Source organism: Anser anser (assembly GCF_964211835.1).
Source record: "Anser anser genome assembly, chromosome: 7".
Taxonomy (NCBI): Eukaryota; Metazoa; Chordata; class Aves; order Anseriformes; family Anatidae; genus Anser; species Anser anser.
In genome coordinates, this window is record NC_139727.1 from 26,278,767 (window position 1) to 26,299,419 (window position 20,653).

The window sequence follows — 20,653 nt, forward strand, 5'->3', positions numbered from 1 at the left end:
ATCATACTTTTTGAACCACAATGTTGTATTGCTTTTAATTTCTCTCCCTGTTTCTTCATTATTACAAGTGGATCATAATCTGAGGCTCTTCTCTGCTATCAGACATTTCTTTTGCAGGGGGAGGTTTTGGATATTTTCAAATAACCATATACTTCTCGAAGTAGCTTTCTGAAATATGTATACACATTTTATGAATAAATATTTAAATGAGTGTTCGTATTGATGTCCTTATCAATATTACACCTAAAGAATCGGCTGTAGTTCCGTACTGTCTCATCCCAAACATTTCTATTTATTTCATTATATACTTTTTAACATCCCATATTGGCAGCTGACTGCTGTCAAAATGTAAGGAAGTACTATATGCTTTAATAAATAAGTAAATATATTTTAAGCTTAGTTCTTTTTCATCATAATTATTATTAATTATTATCATTTTAAAAAAGACTGCAGTTGGCAACCATATTTAGAAGACTGAAATAGTTTGCACAGAGTTATTGGTAAAAATATATTTTTTTGGGGGGAAGGGGGGGTTGAGTGTCACAGCTGAGACCTAACAGCCTGAATTTCCAACGGCAAATCTACACACACTATGAAAAATGACTTGTGAAGAACTTATTTGACACTAATACCTGCTGTCCTAGGTTTAGTTAAGAGCATGTTAGTTTCTCCAGTTGTAACATTCTTTTCTATGGGTTCTTAACTTTCTGTACAGTTTAATGTTTTTAGAAACAGCCAATGTGAACTGTAATGTTCCCAGAGCAGCCATTACAGCTGTCAGACATAACCACTATTAAACACTCAGCACAAGTATTTACAGAATAGAACTAAAAAGACACTAAAATAGTCATTATAGTCTATGGGATAAATAAGCAACTCCTGAAAATTAAAGTCTCACACTACTATGGAGTTGCTTGGTTCATAAAATTAAAATATATTCTTTAGCTTAATATACTAATAACTGTCCTGCCAGCTGCTCCAGATGCAGAAGGGGAACAGTGGGAAGTAGGGAAAGATGCTGTGCTGCCTGGAACCATACATAATCCCTCTATCTATGTGGTTTCAGGGATATGGACTGTTTCATTGCCACTTATTGGCATCAAGCTCTTAATCTAATATTCCAGATTTAAGAAATTAAGCCATCTTCATATAAACACAGGTCACAATTTCAGCTTAACCCATTCTCAGATGATAGGAAATTAGTTCCATATCACATTCACATTTTCATGTATGACTATGACATTTATACACAGGCATAATGACAGAAGTTCAACATGAACAGAATCAAATATTATTATCATTGGCAAGAAATGGTAAATGTGAGCTAGCAGCAGAATTGAAAACACCTACTCAAGATCTCCTGCAAGTGAATATTCTTTGCCAAGAAAAATGTCACAGGCCAGAATACAGTTCAAAACTTTAGCTTAATTATTGTAACAAAAACATTTATTTTAGTTTATTCTCCTTTATCATAGGAGAAAAGAAAATACACACTTGGTTATTTTATCCTTCTCCTGTGACAGTTAATAAAACAGAAGGGTTTAGTATGATATTTGTGTAATATCTGGAAATATCTGGAACTACCCAATAAAATAACCACCTAAAAATGTTTGAATAAGCAGCTTTTGGAACTGCACTACACCTCTTTGTTTGAAACTGGCTTCAGAAATCTTTAAATTGCTTACCAGCACAAACCAAAACCTATCTTTTAGTGCAATCACATAAAACCAGAGAGCAAACAATTGCTGTAAAGAGTAGGTATAGGAAGGCAAAATATGACACTGTAAGAACTGATTTTAAATAACCTTTATTTTTAATCCAAATCTTATACTTAGCATATGATAACCTCAATAGGGCATAGTCTTTCTGATGTTTTACAGTGTTTCACTAAACAGTGTATACTAGCATGTAACAAGCATATTAATATAAACTATTCTAACGTAATAAGCAGGCCATTACATGTTATTTTAAAGTGCAAAAATAACTGTGATATTAACAGAGTTGTAGCATGGTCATGAAGTTGAGATTAAAATTAAGAAATGCTCGAGAATTTTTACAGTCATAACTTGACCAATGTTTTCTCATTTTCAATATGAAGATACAATGCATATCTATAATGTGTATGAATAAAATCATTGAGTTCAAAATAGTATGTTTTTTGCTACTTTCAAAAGCACAGGGCCCCCATGCCTTCATTGAGTTAATTCTGATCAGACCCTTGATCAAGGCAGAGCCATGTTTGCTTGAGTACTGGCAGTTTTTACTGGATGAGAACCATGCTGTACAATAAATGAAGTACTGATGCCCTACTGTATTGTGAAGTACAACATACGGCTCAAATAAAAGGGCAGTGAAAATGGTTTAAGCTTATAAGTAATTGTCTAGAGATTCTGAGTTTAATTCAAAGAATTTTTTGTCTTATTTTGTCAGCGCGTATCGCAGTTTGGACAGGTCAAGTAATTTTTTCCAGTATATAATAGCAAATAGCTGCAAGGTATTTAGAGAACACTGTTTCTGAATGCCCGGTCCTGGTGCATACTACAACGTGAGCATCGACTTCACTGGTTTAATAGCACACTAAATGAGGTAGGTAGCAGATCTTTAATTCTTATTAAAATCTTATGGTGGACAAGGTTTTTTATTTCAAGGTCTGACAAAAATAAAGCAGTATAAAGGAAAATTGAGGCAAGCTTCTATACTAGCTTTTTAAAGAGGACAGCAATTAAAAAAATAATTTTAATTTGAGAATTTATTTCAGTATATTACTATGCTATGAATTGCTTACCTACTACAACATATTCAATAGAAACAACTACAAATAGTTGTTTGAAAATACTGAAAATGCTACAACAATTCAGTAGAAAAACAACAGGTGATTAACAGCATGATTTTTAATTTTGATATTGTGGAAATGAGAAGAATATGCTTTAATTTAAGTGACCTGGCAGTTATGTAATAGCTTATGCATTTGGCATTACCATACTAATTAGTCTTTTTCATTATCCACCACACCCCTACACATTGGTATTATAAAAAAGCCAGCAGCTGTTAGGCCAGATCCACACATCTAGATCTACAGGACTCCAAAAGGGGTCAAATAACCAGTGAGCAGATGAAATTAAAATCAATAATACTGAAAGACCCCAGTGGAGATGAATTAAATTGACTCCCTTCATAATTTTCATTTGATAGTTCAAGAAGCATTTCAGGTCAATTATATTAATAGAAAGTGATTGAGTGAAAAGAAGTTAATGACGAACCAGAGCTAATTAGCATAGCTATTTTCACTCCATCTTCTACACAGAATAAGACTTTTTTTGATCAGTGATGAAAATTGGCAGAGGACAAAAGGATATGTGCAACAGTTTAGCAGCTTTTAGTGACAAACCCAGACTCTATGATGAAAACCAAAAATAAATGTAAATAAATAAATTTATAATAATGTATTAAATCGGATTTTAAAGGGAAAACTGATGCAAAACGAGAACAATACTTTCATTACCAAATAGAATTTATATTAATTGTTGCTTCTTTTTATGGAAGCCTATTCTTTTGCGTTTTTCACATCAGCATCTGTTCACCTTGTCTAGAAGTCTGAATATTACAAGGGATGTGTATACTTTACCGTGTAATTAAGCAGCAGTCATGAATGATGCTGTCTTCCACAAATATGCCACTCTCTTCATCTGTTTCAATAAGACGACCAGCATGGTACCAATGTACTTGGGTAGTATTGTCAACGTAAGTTGCAGTACACTGAAATGGCAAGCGGTCTCCATGAAAAACAACTTGTCTTTGTGATGGGATCAGCTCAAAAAGAGGAAGTTCCAGAGGCCCAGCTGCAAGGAAAGCAAACAAAAATAAATAGAAGAAACTCTCACAATGATTTCCTCTCTAATGAATATTGTACGGTGTACAATATGAATATTGTAAAGTATACAATTCTAGCTTCATAGATCTTAATAGGAAAGCACTAATATAAAATATACACCCACAAACTACCCACTTGAGTCTGATGATGATGTTAGTTCTAGAGATCAGATTTCTTTCATTAGTGTGAGATCAGATAACTACAAGATTACTAGAATATCTACAGAAGACAGATTTCACAGAATAGTTCACAGCATGGCTGAGATTAAAAAGGATCTCTTGAGAGCGCCCGATGCTGCTTTCTGCTCAAAGCAGGATGCTTTAATACAGAGCTATACAGACAAAATCAGTCTTCCAATTAAAGAAAAAAAAAACACACATTAATATAGATATGATTAACATTTACAAGATCATATCAGTGTCAGAGGCTGAAACTCCCACTGAAAAAAATTAATCACTATAGAGATCCTAAACTATTTCACATGCCTGGGATTTGGATACTGATAAGACTAATAATGAAAGTTAAACTTTCCCCTCAAGTTCAGCTGTCATTATGATTTCTTATTTAACTGTCCCTGCTTCCTTTTGCATTTTCTACAAGTCAACTTCACTCTCTAGATGTTTACTCAAGATTAAATATTTATCTAAGAATCTCTTTCTACTTTTTATAGCACAGCACATATCATTATCTTCATGAATTTTCCCTCTCCTGTCTTTCCCCAAGAAATACCCTAATAAGAAGAATATTGCATATTCTTGTTCTAAGCAGAGTCTTACAAAAAAACAGCTGCTATCAGCACATACCCAAATTTGTAAGGACAATTAAAAAATAAATAGCATTATACTTTTGGAAGGCATATGCCTTTTTGGGACTGCTGAAAGCCTATTAATTTCACAGATTTGGCAGTAATTGAATTTTGCATCCCTTAAGACTGAATCTCTACATGGTGTTTCTTTCCTTCCATTTTTATTTCTAGACCCTGAAACAACCTAAATGCAATTCCTGTAAAATATTTTCTATACATTGTGAGATTAATGTGATTTCTTTAAATCAATTGCAGAAGATTGAAAATAAGCATTCTAGGGAAGGTATTGAAACAGAGAGTCTGCATCTAAAGGAAGAATAGAAGGTCGTCTTTTATGGGATAATAAGGAATAAAGGAATACCTTATTTTCTTTCTTCTGATAGTCTCCTTAAGTAGGAGAAGAAAATTACTACCTTTGACACTGTTATCATCACATAAAAATTCTAATGGCAATAAAAATACTAAGGACTCACATATGTGATTGAGGAAGACACTACCATGGTGATCCTGTATTCCTAAAATACAACCTTTTCACTTCAGCCTACAATGCCAAAATAATTGACTGAGCCTGGGTCACTTTTAAACTTTATTACTGCAATCTCATCTTAGACACAATACCTACTGCCCTGCACCTTAGAAATCCTTCTAACTTGGTGAGAAAAAAAGAACTTACAAAGCTATGTCTTCTTCTCCCTTATTTTCCTTCTGCTTCCATTTAAAGACTGCTCACAATTATTATCTGTCCAGCCAACAGAGCTGTCAGTTGAAAGGTCATTCTTCCACATTTGCAGCAACAGTGACTGTCTCAACCATCTATTTTCCTGACAAGTACTTTAACTTTTTTTTTTCCATTTCACTGCCTATAATCTTATCTCGTATTAAACTTTCTCTCCAAAATCCTCTATTTCCCATAATATATGTACAGAGGAACATGCCTAACCAGATTGCAAGCCATAATCACCAGTTTTAGAACTGCTAACGTTTGTGTATAACTGATAGTGTTTGTTGCTCCCCTTACTCAGTATCCCACTCTAACACTCTTCTTTATACTGTTCAGATGTTGTCTTTGGATCAGTTAAACTGTGAGAAACTGCATTTGTAAATCTAGCTTTTGGCTCTCAATACTATTGGGGAATTTAAATGTTAAATAGTATATTCATCACCTACTTTGAATAAACAGTGAGGAGGATCACTTCTACTTTTTTATAGAGCAAGAATGCTGGCCAGCATAATACGCAGGATTTGTGCATGAGCGAATCTGTGATATTGCTACCTGGCAGTAGCACACAGAGGATTAAAGGACTAACTGCTATCTACTGAAATGTTGCAAGTCTGCTGTTACTAAAAAGGTCAGGCTTCAGATATCACTCCTTATTTGCATATACATCCTGTGGTTTATCCTCTGATTGTGCCTGTTTGTGGACATGGATGCATTAATAAAAATTTTGTGAAACATACCTAGTATTTTTATACATTCTTTGACTTCTAAGTGAAAGAGAAGGTAAACCAGATTACTACCTCATTCATAATAGCTACAGGTTTGGTCATTTGTATTAAAGGTTTTTACCTGAAGACTGAGATGTCAATCTCTTTCTCCAAAAGGCTGCAATCTTTATATTGCATCATGAAGTCAATTATGGAGTATAAGCAAAAGTTATGTTGTGAAATTTAGCTGTAAGTTGACTGAATGTTCTGTTTTTCTGGCTACATTCAAATCCCCCAACCACAGATAATGAAAACAGAGTCCAGAAAATTAAACACACTGTCACAGCTACAACAGCGATATACAGAACTTGCAGAAATAAAATACTTCTCATGAAAACATTTCTCATTTTTAACTGAGGATAAATGTAAGTTTCTGTTCAGGCAGTGAGTGACACAGTGTGCCATGTAGCTACGAGGTAGTAGTAAAAGTGCAAACTATAGTATCAATATTTTTTAAGTCAAACTAAATAACTTGCCTGACATATGGATGCAGTATAACACTAACTCTTTGACTTTATCTCTGCCTTTATAGTTGATCTTCAAGGCTCTCCTGTTATTGCTTCTATTGCTCAGCCTTGGGAATCAGACCAGACTCAAAAATGGAGTATGAATGAAGTGTTCTGAGCAGACTTTCCCACTTAATGAACAGAAGTAAATGAAACTTCTTTTTTTTTTATATAACTATAGTATATCAAAAAGGAGAAAATTATCCTTTTATTGACATCAGTCACATCAACAACCTATTCATTTTCTTTTTCTTTGCAAGTCTTTCTAAGTGTCAACAAAGATGCAAAGTGAAGGAAACATAATTTTGGCTTACCATTAGGATTGAATATACTTCTGGCCAGCTGAATCCGTTCAGAATGTACATATTTGGTTTGGCTAAATTGACAAATAATGCTGCAAGCTAATTTTCAAAATAAAACTACTAAAATTTCTATGGATTATGACATTTGCAGAGCATGGAAGGTGCATTTAAGTACATCTACAAAACATCTGCATTTAATCTGTGATGTCTATAAAAAAAAAAGATTATCAGAGTTAATCTTCGGTTGTTTTGCACGGCAAATCATGATTTAAATGACTGGGGCTGATTCTGCAACTATTACTCATGCAAAAGTTCCAGTTGACTTCAGTGACAGTTCACAGAGACAAGGATTAATTGCATAAATAAGAGTTTCAGGATTAGGGCCAATACCCTTTATCCCAAATGGCTATCAAAAGATTGTATAGTTCCATCAGCATCGGCATTGGAAATATGTATTTTAAGTCCATAATTCAACAATCCTTCAGATTCATAATAAAAATAAAAGTATTTACCAATGCTGTAGATAAGTTTTCAAGCTTGACTTTGAAGATAAAGAAGTAAGAAAGGCAGAGATTCTGAGAGTATTTGGAATGATTTTGGCATTGATTTGACAGCATGTGAAATATAACTGCTCTGGCAAGCATATCTCTATGCAAGAGAAATTTTCTCTTTGATTAGGTGATTACTGAAGACCAAATAAATACATATAAACTCTGAGGCTCATATATATATATATATATATATATGTATATATATAATGAAGGCAAATACAACTGTCTCATAAGATTAAAATAATTTACAGCTTACTGTGGTTTTATTAGGATGGAAGGGACTAACTTAAGGGGTCTTCCTTTCTTTCTTCCTTCCAAGATTCTCCTTCCAAGACAATCCACATTGCTGCCCCTCAGGTCTGGAGTAAAAAATACCATCTGCAAATAAGGGGTGTGAATCTCCTATGGGCACTTAGATCAAGGGGTGCTGAAGTGTTTTACAGTCTTTACCTGTCTTCTCTCTAGTCAGCTCTGAACCATGATTGCAGCAGAGCACCACAGGAATCACTGATTGCAGCATGAATCTAAAGGTCTAACCCGTCATTACAGTAATTACATCTTTTTCTTTATCTCTCGTTTCTCAGCAGAAAAGGGTTTTATTGACTGAAGGCCCTGTTCTTTATGCTATCGAATCCTGCATTTCAGATTAGCTCTAGACTAGAATACTGAGGGCATATGGAGGAGGAGTCAGGTTGCACAAATACCACTGAATCAGAATATTATTTCTCACAGAGAGTGTATCTGTGCACATTTTAACGCATGCAGCGTCCCAATATGTATATGAAGTTGAAAAATAAAATAGAAATTGTTTTAATAACCATTAGCTAAAACAGAGTAACAGCAAGGTACACTGGAGCTCTGAGGACATGTTCTGCTGTTTGTGCCTTAAGTAACTTTACAAAACAACTTATGATGCACATTTTAGATTTTCTGCTTTTTTTCCATTCATTTCATTTCTTGATATTTTAAAAAATAGTTTGATTTTCAGTCTAATGTTGGCCTTTTCTGTTCATTGTTTTAAAAAACGGAAAGGAGAAGAATGTGAAAGAAATACTGCTATCTGAAGATATATGGAAGACAAATGTTTGTACTTGTGTTGTACAAATACATTAAAGATGTACAATGCATCTCTAACCCATATTTTAGTTACATTTTAAATGCTATATGATTACATTTAAAGTGTATGCACTTATAAGGAATGGACATTACTGTTTCCTGGATGAATATGTATGCAGAAAAGCTGACCTATGCAACAAATTTCCATCAACACTGCAGAAAGTTAGCTAGTCATTGTCCAGCATGATCAATACAAGATGCTGGAGACATGAGCACAGAAAATGAAGCCACATTCTACCTAGTTTGTTGCATTTTCTCCTGCATATACAGTAGCCTGGGCAGCTAAACACTGTATAGATAAGTAGCTTCTAACCCTCATTAACTGGTTTTGTCCATATTGGCAGCTTTTATACATTCAGAAACAGGAAGATCCACAGGTCTCTCCAGGTTGCCCCCCGCATCTGTGCAGTATTACAGTGCGTACATCTAATGATATACAATTGACTCCTGTGCATCTCAGTAAAATTCAGTTTGCTACAGTGCACCACAAGCTTTAGACAGAAAAACAAACAAACAAACAATGGCAACAACAAAAAACAACAGAAGTTGGCATTTTGCTTCTTGTTAATCACTTGATTTATTGTATTGCCAATGGGCTTTCTATTGAATTGAGCGTGCCTACAGAGTGCGGCACATCCTGCTGACAAAAGTGTGAGTTAGAGCTCTAATATTTGTATACAGTCTCAGTGGGAAAGAAATGTGCATGGAAAGCACAGTGGGGAGAAGCAGGAAGTGAGGACAAAGTAAAGGAACAGGTCCAATAAAAGGACAGATGAAAATGAGGAATAATAAATTGAAAAACATTAGTTAAAAAATTGAATTGCTGACAAAGCAAATTACATCTGTTGATATTTATTGAACAGACCTGAAGAAAACAGAGTGATCTGAATTGCTGTGAGGGCCAGTTCTCCCAAGAAGGGGAGGTGCCAATACATCAATGCCAATTTCCTTATTGCAGAATTTTCTGAGAATAACAAAAGGTTTGGCATGGAAGGTCATAGACCATCCTATATGCTAAGAAAGTCAAGAACAAACAGAAAACTGGAGCCAAGCTTCAGTTTTAATAAAAGCTTTGCCTGGCTCCAGTTTTAACATAATATTAAGAAAATACAGATGCCAAGATGTATTAAACACATCTATACGAGATAGTCTTTTGGGCTTGGGACAAGAAGGTTTTGGACCATATTCAGATACTATTCACTGCAGAAAAAAAAAGAAAAAAAAAAAGTAGAGCTTCTATTTGTGTTCCACACCATTTTATCAGTCCCTTCCACCATCACGTTTTTCAGGCAGGAGCATAAATAGATGCTTTTTTTTTTTTGCAGTATCTCTCAATCAAATCATAGCTTTAAGTTTACTTTGTAACGCTAAGTGCTACACTGAAATGTTACAATATAATTAAAAAAAAAAAAAGGTAGATAGTAACCTAAGAGAAAGACTTCAGGCAGGTATACTGCTTTACTTTCAGTTATGGATTTTGAATTACATTTTACTTCTGACTCCTGTGAATATCTGTAAATCTGTCAACAAGAAAAAAACAGAGAGAAAAAGAGAGAGAAAGGGTGCCTGTCTCTTGAGCACACGTAGCAGAAGCAGTGGATTGAGGCACTGATATGAATGTAGATGCTGCTGCATGGAGCTGAACAGAAGTAGCAGTCCCTGGATTCATCCTCAGTTATGTACAATGGTCCAGACTGTCACAGTCCACTGGTACAAGTCTTTCAATTATCTGTGTTGGTTCACCTCATAAATATACTTCATACCCGCAGAACAGAAGATTAAAAGTCAGTGCAGTTATCATAGAACAGTTTGGGTTGGAAGGGGCCTTTAAAATCATCCAGTACCAGGCCCCTCTGCCATAGGCAGGGACAAACTTCCACTAGACCAGGCTGCCCAAAGCCCCATCCAACCTGGTCTTGAACACCAGGGATGGGGCATCCAGAGCTTCTCTGGGAAACCTGTAAAAGTGCCTTGCCACCCAGATAGTGAAGAATTTCTTCCTTATATTTATTCTAAATCTACCATTCTAAATCTTTAAATTTCAATTTAAAGCCATTACCCCTTGTCCTATTACTACATCCCCTTGTAAAAAGTCCCTCTCCAGCTTTCCTGTAGGCCCCCTGTAAGTACTGGAAGACCACTATACAGTCTCCCCAGAGCCTTCTCTTCTCCAGGCTGAACAACGCCAGCTCCCTCAGCTTGTCTTCACAGGAGAGGTGCTTCAGCACTCCGATCATCTTCATGGCCCTCCTCTGGACTTACTCCAACAGGTCCACGTCTTTTGTCTGGTAGCAGGTTCCATTTAATAACATTTAATAAAAAATGCCAAATATAACATTAATTTGTAAAATGGCAACAGCTACCTGAAAACTTTCCGCAATAGAAAATTCAACTGTACAGTCTAATTAATCAAAAATATCTGCATGCATGCAAAATGAAGTCCACATCTTCTATTGGCCTATCTATTAGACTTTAAAAGAATGGGCAAAGAGTTTTTTCATCACTAGTGTCTTCCTTATCAAATACATCTGCTGCCACTTTTAAATTTCTTCTGTTCAATTTGTCCCAGAAGCCTACTTAAGAAGCTGGGGAGAAGCTGAAACATTTGAATGTTTGCCACATCCCAAAACTTGAAGACCATGACATATTGACAGCTATGGTATTAGAAGATTAATCAAGACAAATTCCTTCACTGGCAAGAGTCAGAAGCCATTGCTAGAAAGCTAACTTCGATTATTCAAATTGTCCTCATGGCAAGCAAGTTGGCAGGCTCATGGCTATGAACGCTTGTTACAGCTTGCAGTTAGTAAAAAATGGCTGAGTGGCGGCAACAATAAAGCACATAGCTCTACATAATATATTGATTATCTATCTGGGAAGTGCAGTGGTAGCACTCATCTTTTCAAACCTTAAGCACCGCTAGCCACTTTCTCTTTATTTTCTCATCATTACTACACACTTAGACCAAGGAAGCAGCAGGAAAGTCCCAAGAGTGGCAGTGCTTGCCCCTAATTGCCCAGAGTCCATCAGACTGCATGAGTAACCCTCTGTGTTGCAAGAATGTCAGACAACAAGGAAATATAAGAAACATAAAAGATGCAGAACAAGTGACAGTTCTGTTGAAGTAAGAACTTGCCCCAGTCACTGTACAAAGGCTTTCTTTTCCAAATTCCTCTTATCTCAGTTGCCAGTCCCAGTAACTGCAGCTTTCTATAGGCATTTTTATACATATATTAGAGAAAGTGATGTATATTGAAAAGCGCTATAAAAATGTGAAAAATCATAATAACATAGGATACAAGGACAGAGGCTTTATACAGAACTTTCTCATGAGAACAGATAAGATTAATTACAACAAAATGTAATAAGTGCTGACAACATTAACATAGGTTTGGCAAAGAAGCTTACATCTTTTTATTTATGAATCACTAGCGTAAAGTTTAACCCTATCTTTTTTAAATGCAGATGTTGCCACATTAAGATTAAAAATATATCTTCTAGGCTACTCCAAGGCTAGCTGTCTTACCATCACTTTGCTCAGGAGAAACTAGGTTTTGGAGATGGCCAGTCAAGTCTCTGTGGGTATAAGTTTTGAAGATCAGTGAAGCTTTGTTTCACAAATATTTTACTTAATACCTGTTAGCTAAATTTTCCTTTCAGTAAAAAGCTTTTTGCAAGCTTTTGGGTAAAAGCAGGCAAAGGAAAGGTAGAAAACCAGACACAACTGTACATTAAAAAACAATGAAATACTTTAAGAGTAAGCTATGGGAAGAAAAACAAATTTGGTACATTTCCAGCATTTAAATCTGTAAGATTTCAGGTATGGAACTACATCTTCATGTGTGAGTACAGATGCAAGAAAACATGTAGTAGTAAAATCTCATCCTTTAAATGTATGTAAATGACTATTTCAATACTCCTATTATTTCACATTTAGTATTTTTAAATATTATTATATTATTAATTTTGTGCACCCAACCTTGCAGCAGTGTTATAAATTATCACTAAAGAAAATAGATAATAATGTTTGATATTAAATGTAGAGTACCATACTCCTTTTTTTCTCTTTTTTTTTTTTTTTCCCAGTTTGAGAATGATCACATTTAGATGAGAAATCTACAGTTTGGATCCAAAAGGTTAGAGTATTATTGGTTTCATGCTACCAAATGGTATACATTGAAAACTTTGATATCTAAAATGGTCTGCTTAGCTCAGACAGAAAATTACCACATCAGTCTTTGAAAGATCCAAAACTTACAGTCACATTATTTGATATACAGAGAATCTGTTACTATCCATATTTTGTTATTAAAGGAAATCCTGGATTGCTAACACTGTAAAATAGAAAGAATTGTAAGAAGATTTAACTACAGCTAATTGTATCACTATCTATATCTTGCAAAACATAATCCTGTGAAAGGTTACTAATACGCATACTTCTATTTAAATATCATTAGACCTGTTCATATGATTAGGCACTCCCTGCAGAATTGGAGCTGAAGTCTTGATCCTGCATATTCTTGAAAACAATGATGCTCCACACGAATGCAGCAGGCTATCTGTAGGCTGCCAAGAAACTCCAGGATTGGAATCTAAATCTGGATAATTAATCCATCATTCTTTGTACTTGAGATTTCGAATTTAGTCAGTTACTACATACTGAAAAAAAAACCCACAACCCACAGTTCAATATTTACATTATGTTAATATACTAAGAATGACTTGTAAACGAAGAAAGAAGTGGTTGAAACAATCTCAAGCCCTTTCCTAGGTTTAAGTAAATAACAGATAACATTGAGAGAAATAAACGAAGAAAAAAGGTACTGCGTTAACTCTGAGCCAGTATTTACTATTGCAATATGTTTCACATAGGAAAGAAAACTTAAAAATAATCTACATGCAGATGCATACAATTAGTTTAAGACTCCAGTGGCAATACAGATCATTCATTTTTTGCCACCATCTGAAAAAAGCAACTTTGAATCTCATTCTTCACTCAATATCCCTGGTGTAAAATATTAGATTCTGTTCTTAAATCTGATGTAGAATGAAGCTAAATGCATTCTCTTGGTTTCAGGCTCAAATTCAAATGCTGAAAAAGTACTCATTCAGAGATAAATTTTTCCAGTTTCTATTTTTGGCATTTTAAAAGTACACGTCTCTTTCAAAGTTCTTCCTATTATACAGTGGAAGCACACTTTGCTAGAGAAGTGGAAATGATGTGCAAGCACATCAGGTAAAATTCTAAGGACATTTCCACATTCAGAGGATACAAGACATTGGTATTTCACTGTTTCTCACCACTGCTGAGAAAGCAGTTAGAGCTGCACTGTATTTTATGAAAATACATCAAGAAAACAAACAAAAAATAACTTCAAAAATGAAAGTACTGTATAAAGTAAGTATCTAAAGGGTTTCTTTTCACCCAGTTGCATTGCTGCAATTGATTTAAAATATCTCAATTTTTTTTTTTGTGATATTGTAGACAAGATTACAAAGCAAGCAAACAAAAAAATACTTATGAAAATATACTAAGGAGCTGCATATTGCACGAGACAAATATACCTTAATGATCTGCTGAGATTTAATTGTGAGAGAAACAAATTAGATGTTAGAAATTTCTTTGTAAGAAATCAAGTCTTAAAATGGTCAAGAAATCTGTAAGAACACAAGAAGGAAAAGTACATAAAGAATATAAATGTGCTCCGTCTCTCTCACTCTTTTTTTTTTTAATATGCACATACGGTGGAAAGGGCTCAAGGGTTGAGATAAGGACAGGGAGATCACTCACCAATCATCATCATGGGCAAAACAGCATACAGACCCACCATAGGGAGATTAATTTATTGTCTACCACTAGCAGATTAGAACGGTGCAAAACAAAAAGAAAAGTTAAAACGCCTTCCCCCACCCCCTTACCATACACTTTCTTCTACCTTTTCCACCTGAGTGGTGCAGGGGAATGGGTCAGTGCCTAAAGCTTTGTCTCCACCACTCTTTCACAGTCGCTCTTTGTCCCTGCTCCAGTGTGGGGTCCCTCCCATGGGATGCCGTCCTTCCCAAACTGATCCTGCGTGGGCTTCCCACAGGCAGCAACTCTTCAAGAACTGCTCTAATACGCATCTCTAACACGTGGTCCATCTATCAGAATCAAACCGCTTCAACATGGGTCCCCCACGGGTGGCAACTCCCCCCAGACCCCCTGCTCCTGCGTGGGCTCCTCTCCACGGGCTGCAGCTCCAGCCCGGGTCCTGCTCCTGCTGGGGCTCTCCATGGGCCACAGAATCCTCCAGGCCACATCCATCTGCTCCACCGGGGGCTCCTCCACGAGCTGCAGCGTGGAGATCTGCTCCATGTGGGACCCACGGGCCGCAGGGGGACAGCCTACTCCACCAGAGGCCTCTCCACAGGTCACAGGGGAACTTCTGCTCTGGCACCTGGAGCACCTCCTGCCCTACTTCTTCACTGACTTTGGTGTCTGCAGAACTGTTTCTCACTCTTCTCTCCCAGCTGCTGTTGCGCAGCACTTTTTTTTCCCCTTTTCTTAAATCTGCTCTCACAGAGGCCCAACACACTGGCTCAGTTTGGGCCAGCAGCAGGTCCCTTTTGGAACTGGCTGGAGCTCGCTCTGATCTGACGTGGGGCTGGTCTCTGCTCAAAGAGGCCACCCCTGAACCCCCCACCGTCGCCACATAAAACCAATACACTGTCCAATTCATGTTAATAAAAGAAAGGAAAATGATTCAGCTGCAATGTGTTAGCCATTACTCTGTGCTTTCCAAGTTCTGTTTCCACCATATTTTCCCCTGAATTTATTTAACATTTGAAATTATATTTGTTTCTTTACTCTGGAAGTGTCTTGACTGAGGACGATACATGAAGAACATGCACTGATTGAGGGGGGTGATTCTCCCCCTCATCTCCACTCCATGAGACCATACCCAGAGTGCCGCATTCAGCTCTGGGGCCTGACGTGGCCCCAGAATAAAGACGTGGACCTGTTGGAGTAAGTCTAGAGGAGGGCCATGAAGATGATCAGAGCGCTGAAGCACCTCTCCTGTGAAGACAGGTTGAGGGAATTGGGGTTGTTCAGCGTGGAAAAGAGAAGGCTCTAGGGAGACCATATAGTCTTTAAAGTACTTACAGAGGACCTACAGGAAAGCTGGGGAGGAACTTTTGTTTTTTATGGGAGACCTGCATGAGAAACATTTATTTCTCTGTGGAGAATTAAAATATATATATACATTTTGGTGGGAAGTAAATAATGCCAATGTCTTAAAGCACTATAAAAATGTCAGAAAAACAGAGTTTTATACTTTGACCTTCGCAACATTTTTTGTATAATTTAGTAAATATTTACAATATTTTCAGCCAAATCATTTATTTAAAGATTACCAATATTTTGTCATCTATTTTCTAAACTTTAAATAAAATCTAATTGGGGGAGACAGGAAGTCAACACTTTTCCAAACATCTGTGTTCTGATGAGTCAATGTTTTCTAACAGAAAAAGGCTGCATCAGAATTACTTGCCAATTGTAATTTGCAGAACAAATGAACTTTTACTGCTTGAAGCTCAATAGCATCAATATAGCTCTGAGACCGAGAAACTAAACTCTAGTATTTCATTCATCGATGTAAATAATTAAAAACCCTTGTTAAGAGCTATCTTTTGTAATTCTATTAAGACAAAAACTCATACAAGTCTTCACTCAGTGAAGAATTTAGCCTACAGAATCAACCTCTGGTGATGAAGACCACAAGGGAAAATCGCAGACATATCAGACCTCAGGCGGAATTTACAGCACTGTATTCAGGAAAATGTAATTTTCCTCCTGTAGATTGAGTAAGTTTTATTTGGAGTCATGGAGAAACAGTAACAAGGCCCTGCATGAAGCCAATTTCACGATCATTTTTTAGAAAGATACTCTGTCTATACTGTTATGAATTCACTGCAGTCCCTCATATTTAAGTACAAGACTGCAAAACTATCTTTTATCATCAAACTACTTTTCAGCCTTATTTCCAACACTGTCAAAAATTGCTTTATAGCCGCACATTTCTGAGAGCTGGTGATTTTTGTTAAAGAAGATTTAAATAGCTCTTATAAGCTGTTAATGAAATATGGAAGCAAAGTCTTATGAATTCCAAACTATGCCATTACTTAGATTAACTTTTATAAAAATCCCAAAAGCACTTTTCTAACTGCTGAATGGGTGACTTCTTTGGCTACCTTAAGTTATCAGATGCATGAGAAAGATTTGCCAGGAAGGAATTTGAAAGATGATTTCATATCCCATCAAAATGTGAAATAGATGTAAAAAGCTCATGGCAAACTGTACGCTCTGCTGTAGGTAAAAGGGTTTCTTTTACCATTTAGTTTCCTCTCCATTCCCTTTCACATAATACTTTGACTTTTTGGTTCATTCCCTATCTACCCTGTGAAGATCTTTGCCATTTTCCTTCTATTTTTTCCCCCTTCCATTCTCCTGTTCTTTTCTCATCTTGTGACAATGATACCTCATGACCTCAACTAGCACGTAGAAGGAAGAACAGTAACTCTAAATACAAATGTCTGACAGTATGGAAGATGTTCACAGTCAGAAGTCTTCAATTTTTAAACTACTTCTTAATATTTTCTTTAAGATATGCTTCTTTTGATTAGCTCTATGCATATTTCAACACATACTACTCTAAAAACATTCTCAATAGTTGTTATTATTTCAGTGCCAGACAGCCTTGCATTACACCTAAGTTCAAATTAAGTTACTGAAAATGAAATTGCTAAATGTTGCGGGAACCATGAGTTGCCCAACAGATATGAACACCGTGAAGTATGTGGCAGGCAGTACAGAGCAAGTGGAATGCTCAGCACATATAATCAACAGGAAGCTCTCTGCAGATATTAAAAGCAGTGTCAAGTTATTGGCAGTCATTACAAACCCTGTCAAGTGTTCTGGACATTATAAATAGCAGTAAGAACTAGAAGGGTATTACAAATTCTGTATCAAGTGTGGAAGGGAGTCCTATTTGGATTTCAAGTATGACATTCTGAAAAACTGCTCTCAGTTTCATTTCATCTGTAAAATTTGCAGGCAAATTCATTGGCAACCTGGAAATACCAATTAACAGTCCTTAATTGATTCTTCTGATCATTCCACCATTTTCAGGAGGAGTTTTCCTGCTGGGAAATGGATCTCTATTTAGATACCCATGCTGGGTCTCTGTAAAGTGAGAGCTTAATATTTGAGAGATTAATATTTGATTTTGAAATGTTCATTAATGCAGACTACTGGAAACTTCTCTCCCTTTCCCTCACAAGAGCACATTCCTTAAGATCCAGGCAGGTATCTGTGCTTCCTTAACAGTTCAGCCGCTGGACCATTTGTGGTCTACAGCCTGTAACATCTCTCCCAACTTCTAAAGGTCAGCATTGGTTGTTGTTAAAACCAAATTTTTTGTTATGACTCTAGTCAACCCTGATCTCCCTTCTGCTAGAAATGTGTTAGCAACACACAGAACTCCTCTTGTGGTTATCAGAATAAAAGTGTGTCATCCCTTTTGTTTCCGTATGGCATTAGCAAAGTCTCCACCCAGCAATTTTCTGTCATTCAAGAAAGTCAAAGTTTCTGTGATTAACGAAGTATTCGTCAAATTATATTTCTGATCATGGAATCCACCAGCACAATCTCAGGCAAGGATATTTTCTCTGTACTATATGATACCTTTAAAATCTCTGGTTTTTTGTCTGTCCTTTGCTATACAGTGTTTGGCAAGAGATTAATTTTCTTTACTCATTCATACATTTTTTTGTTTGTTTGTTACCTCATACCATATCCATCATGTTTGCTATGGTGGAAAACGTTTCTCAGAAAGTGATTCACATAAAGAATTTGCCTAACTAAAGCTCACTGTAAAAATCCTAGTACCATGTCCTGGGGGTGAATAAAGTGTATAGTACAGGTTTATAAAAATGAAAGATACAAAAATGATATCTGACACTTATGTCAGAGATTTAGCTGAAAGGAACTGAAAGGAGCATTCTCTAAATCCCTGTAGCAATCCTCAGGTTCATGCAATATACAACTTAGAGCTACCATTATATATTGATATATTTATATATTAAGCAACATGCATTTAGAATTTAAATCTGGACAAAGGTGTTCTCTAAATATATGTATTGTTCTGGATGAAATAAGAAAACCGTAATTTTTCCATTCTCTTTCAATATTAGTTGCATTTTCTGTGCAATATATCTGAATTCATTGTCCCTACAAGAAAACCAGAGTTACTAACTTTTTGCATCACTTAAACAAACAAACAAAACAACAACAACAAAAAATCTTTTCTCTCTATTCCATTGCAATTTTTAATACTAAGTGAGAGTACAGCTCACCACATATCAGCTGGTTTTCCTTCAGGTTACGAAATGACAGTCCTTGTAAAGCACTAGGGTAAGCACAAACTGTTTCCTCTGCGATTCGGACTGAAGCATTTCTGGCCCATTGTAAGACCCATTTTAGATTACAGTCACAAATGAGTGAATCAGTGTTGAAATGCCTAGAAAGGCAAAGAAACATCACAACTGGTGTACGTACACTTCTCAAAAACATACTTCAACATCTGTTAGATGAAAATTATCTAACTCTAAAGACAACTATACATAGACATATAAGTAATTACAAAGATATCCTGATTAATTAATACACATTGTCCCCATTTTAATGGCTTCCAAGACATTATGGAAAAATTTTGGTTTTGGTTAGAGAACAATATCACTGATTACTGAATTAAATTTGAGTAGATGGTGGAAAGTCATACTTTAACATACATTTCCTTACTAAAAAAAAATAAAAAATAAAAATAATAAAAAAACCAACTCCTTTAAGTAGAAACTTAACCATGGAAACACCCAATATACATTTTAAATCTCAGAGAGGTGCATTTAATATAAATAACTGGGAATCATTATTATAATTCCAGAAAAAGTATTTAACATGAGTGTTTTCTTGCATTCAGAATTATTAGATGATGTAGTGAAGGCAAACATGGAAAGGAATGATAAAGGAAAAAAAAAAAAAACGGGAATGCCAGTCAGGATGGCCAATCTGGACTTGTCAGGAACAGGGTCAAGTTGTCAGCACTAACTGAGACAGACATTGATAACAAAACATATTTTTATGTTTCTAATGCATTCATGGGAACAATCCTGTCTGAATTCATATTCAACATTGATACGTTTATTGCAATGTTTTTCCTGACTATTTCAGAATGTAGAGAATCATACTTACAGTGCTTTCAGAGCTAGCAGCTCAGAAAAAAGTCCATTCATGAGGCTTGAAAAAATATTACCTGACAAATTCCTAGAAAAAAGAAATTTACAGTCAGTTACAGCAAGTACAAGAAAACAAAATTGTTATATAGTATAATTTTCCAAATGCTAATTAAAAAAATCCGCTTTCTTGACAATAAATGCGTATTTAAATTTGTACATTGCTTTTTCATAAATAACAACAATCAAGTCAAATCATGAAATTTTACTCCTTTTATTTTCACAGCAGGTATACATACAATTCACTCTGTCTAATAAACAGGAATACCAGTACGTATTTAATAGAAGTAATATATTCTAGAATTTAAATGGAATTATTCATACAATGATTAGTCAGGGAGACCTATGTTATAATTTTACTGTACATGTAGAATGCCACTGCAAGGTAAAGAAATAAAAATATCTTAATTTAATAACACAGAACTCAAGCAATTTATGTGAATACTAATGAGTTTTCAAAGTGACTAAACAGTTTTAATGCAAAGGACTTTAAATAAACAGATCTTTCCCATCCTTAAATTCTTAAGGACATTTCCATTTTAACTACTATTTTACTATATTTTTGGTCTTGATGTTTGAATAGTTTAAGCTGAATACTTGCATACAAATGTAATTTAATATTGCCTAGTTTAGTAGTATTGTTGTGCCAGTGTCCTAACAATAAAAAAACATAAATGCTTAATATC

The 20,653-nt window shown here is 35.6% G+C and overlaps 1 protein-coding gene across 8 annotated transcripts in view; it reads right to left on the reverse strand.

The window, feature by feature from the left end:
• The window catches only part of ADGRA1 (adhesion G protein-coupled receptor A1), a 277,570-nt gene that overhangs the window by 145,563 nt on the left and 111,354 nt on the right, over window positions 1-20,653 (reverse strand). For all 8 annotated transcript variants that reach the window (XM_083843221.1, XM_083843222.1, XM_083843218.1 and 5 more), the window contains 3 exons: window positions 19,927-19,998; window positions 19,032-19,195; window positions 3,626-3,839 (listed from right to left, as the gene is read on the reverse strand). In XM_083843221.1, coding sequence (XP_083699347.1) covers window positions 3,626-3,839; window positions 19,032-19,195; window positions 19,927-19,998 — 450 coding nt within the window. The remainder of the gene's footprint in view (window positions 1-3,625; window positions 3,840-19,031; window positions 19,196-19,926; window positions 19,999-20,653) is intronic.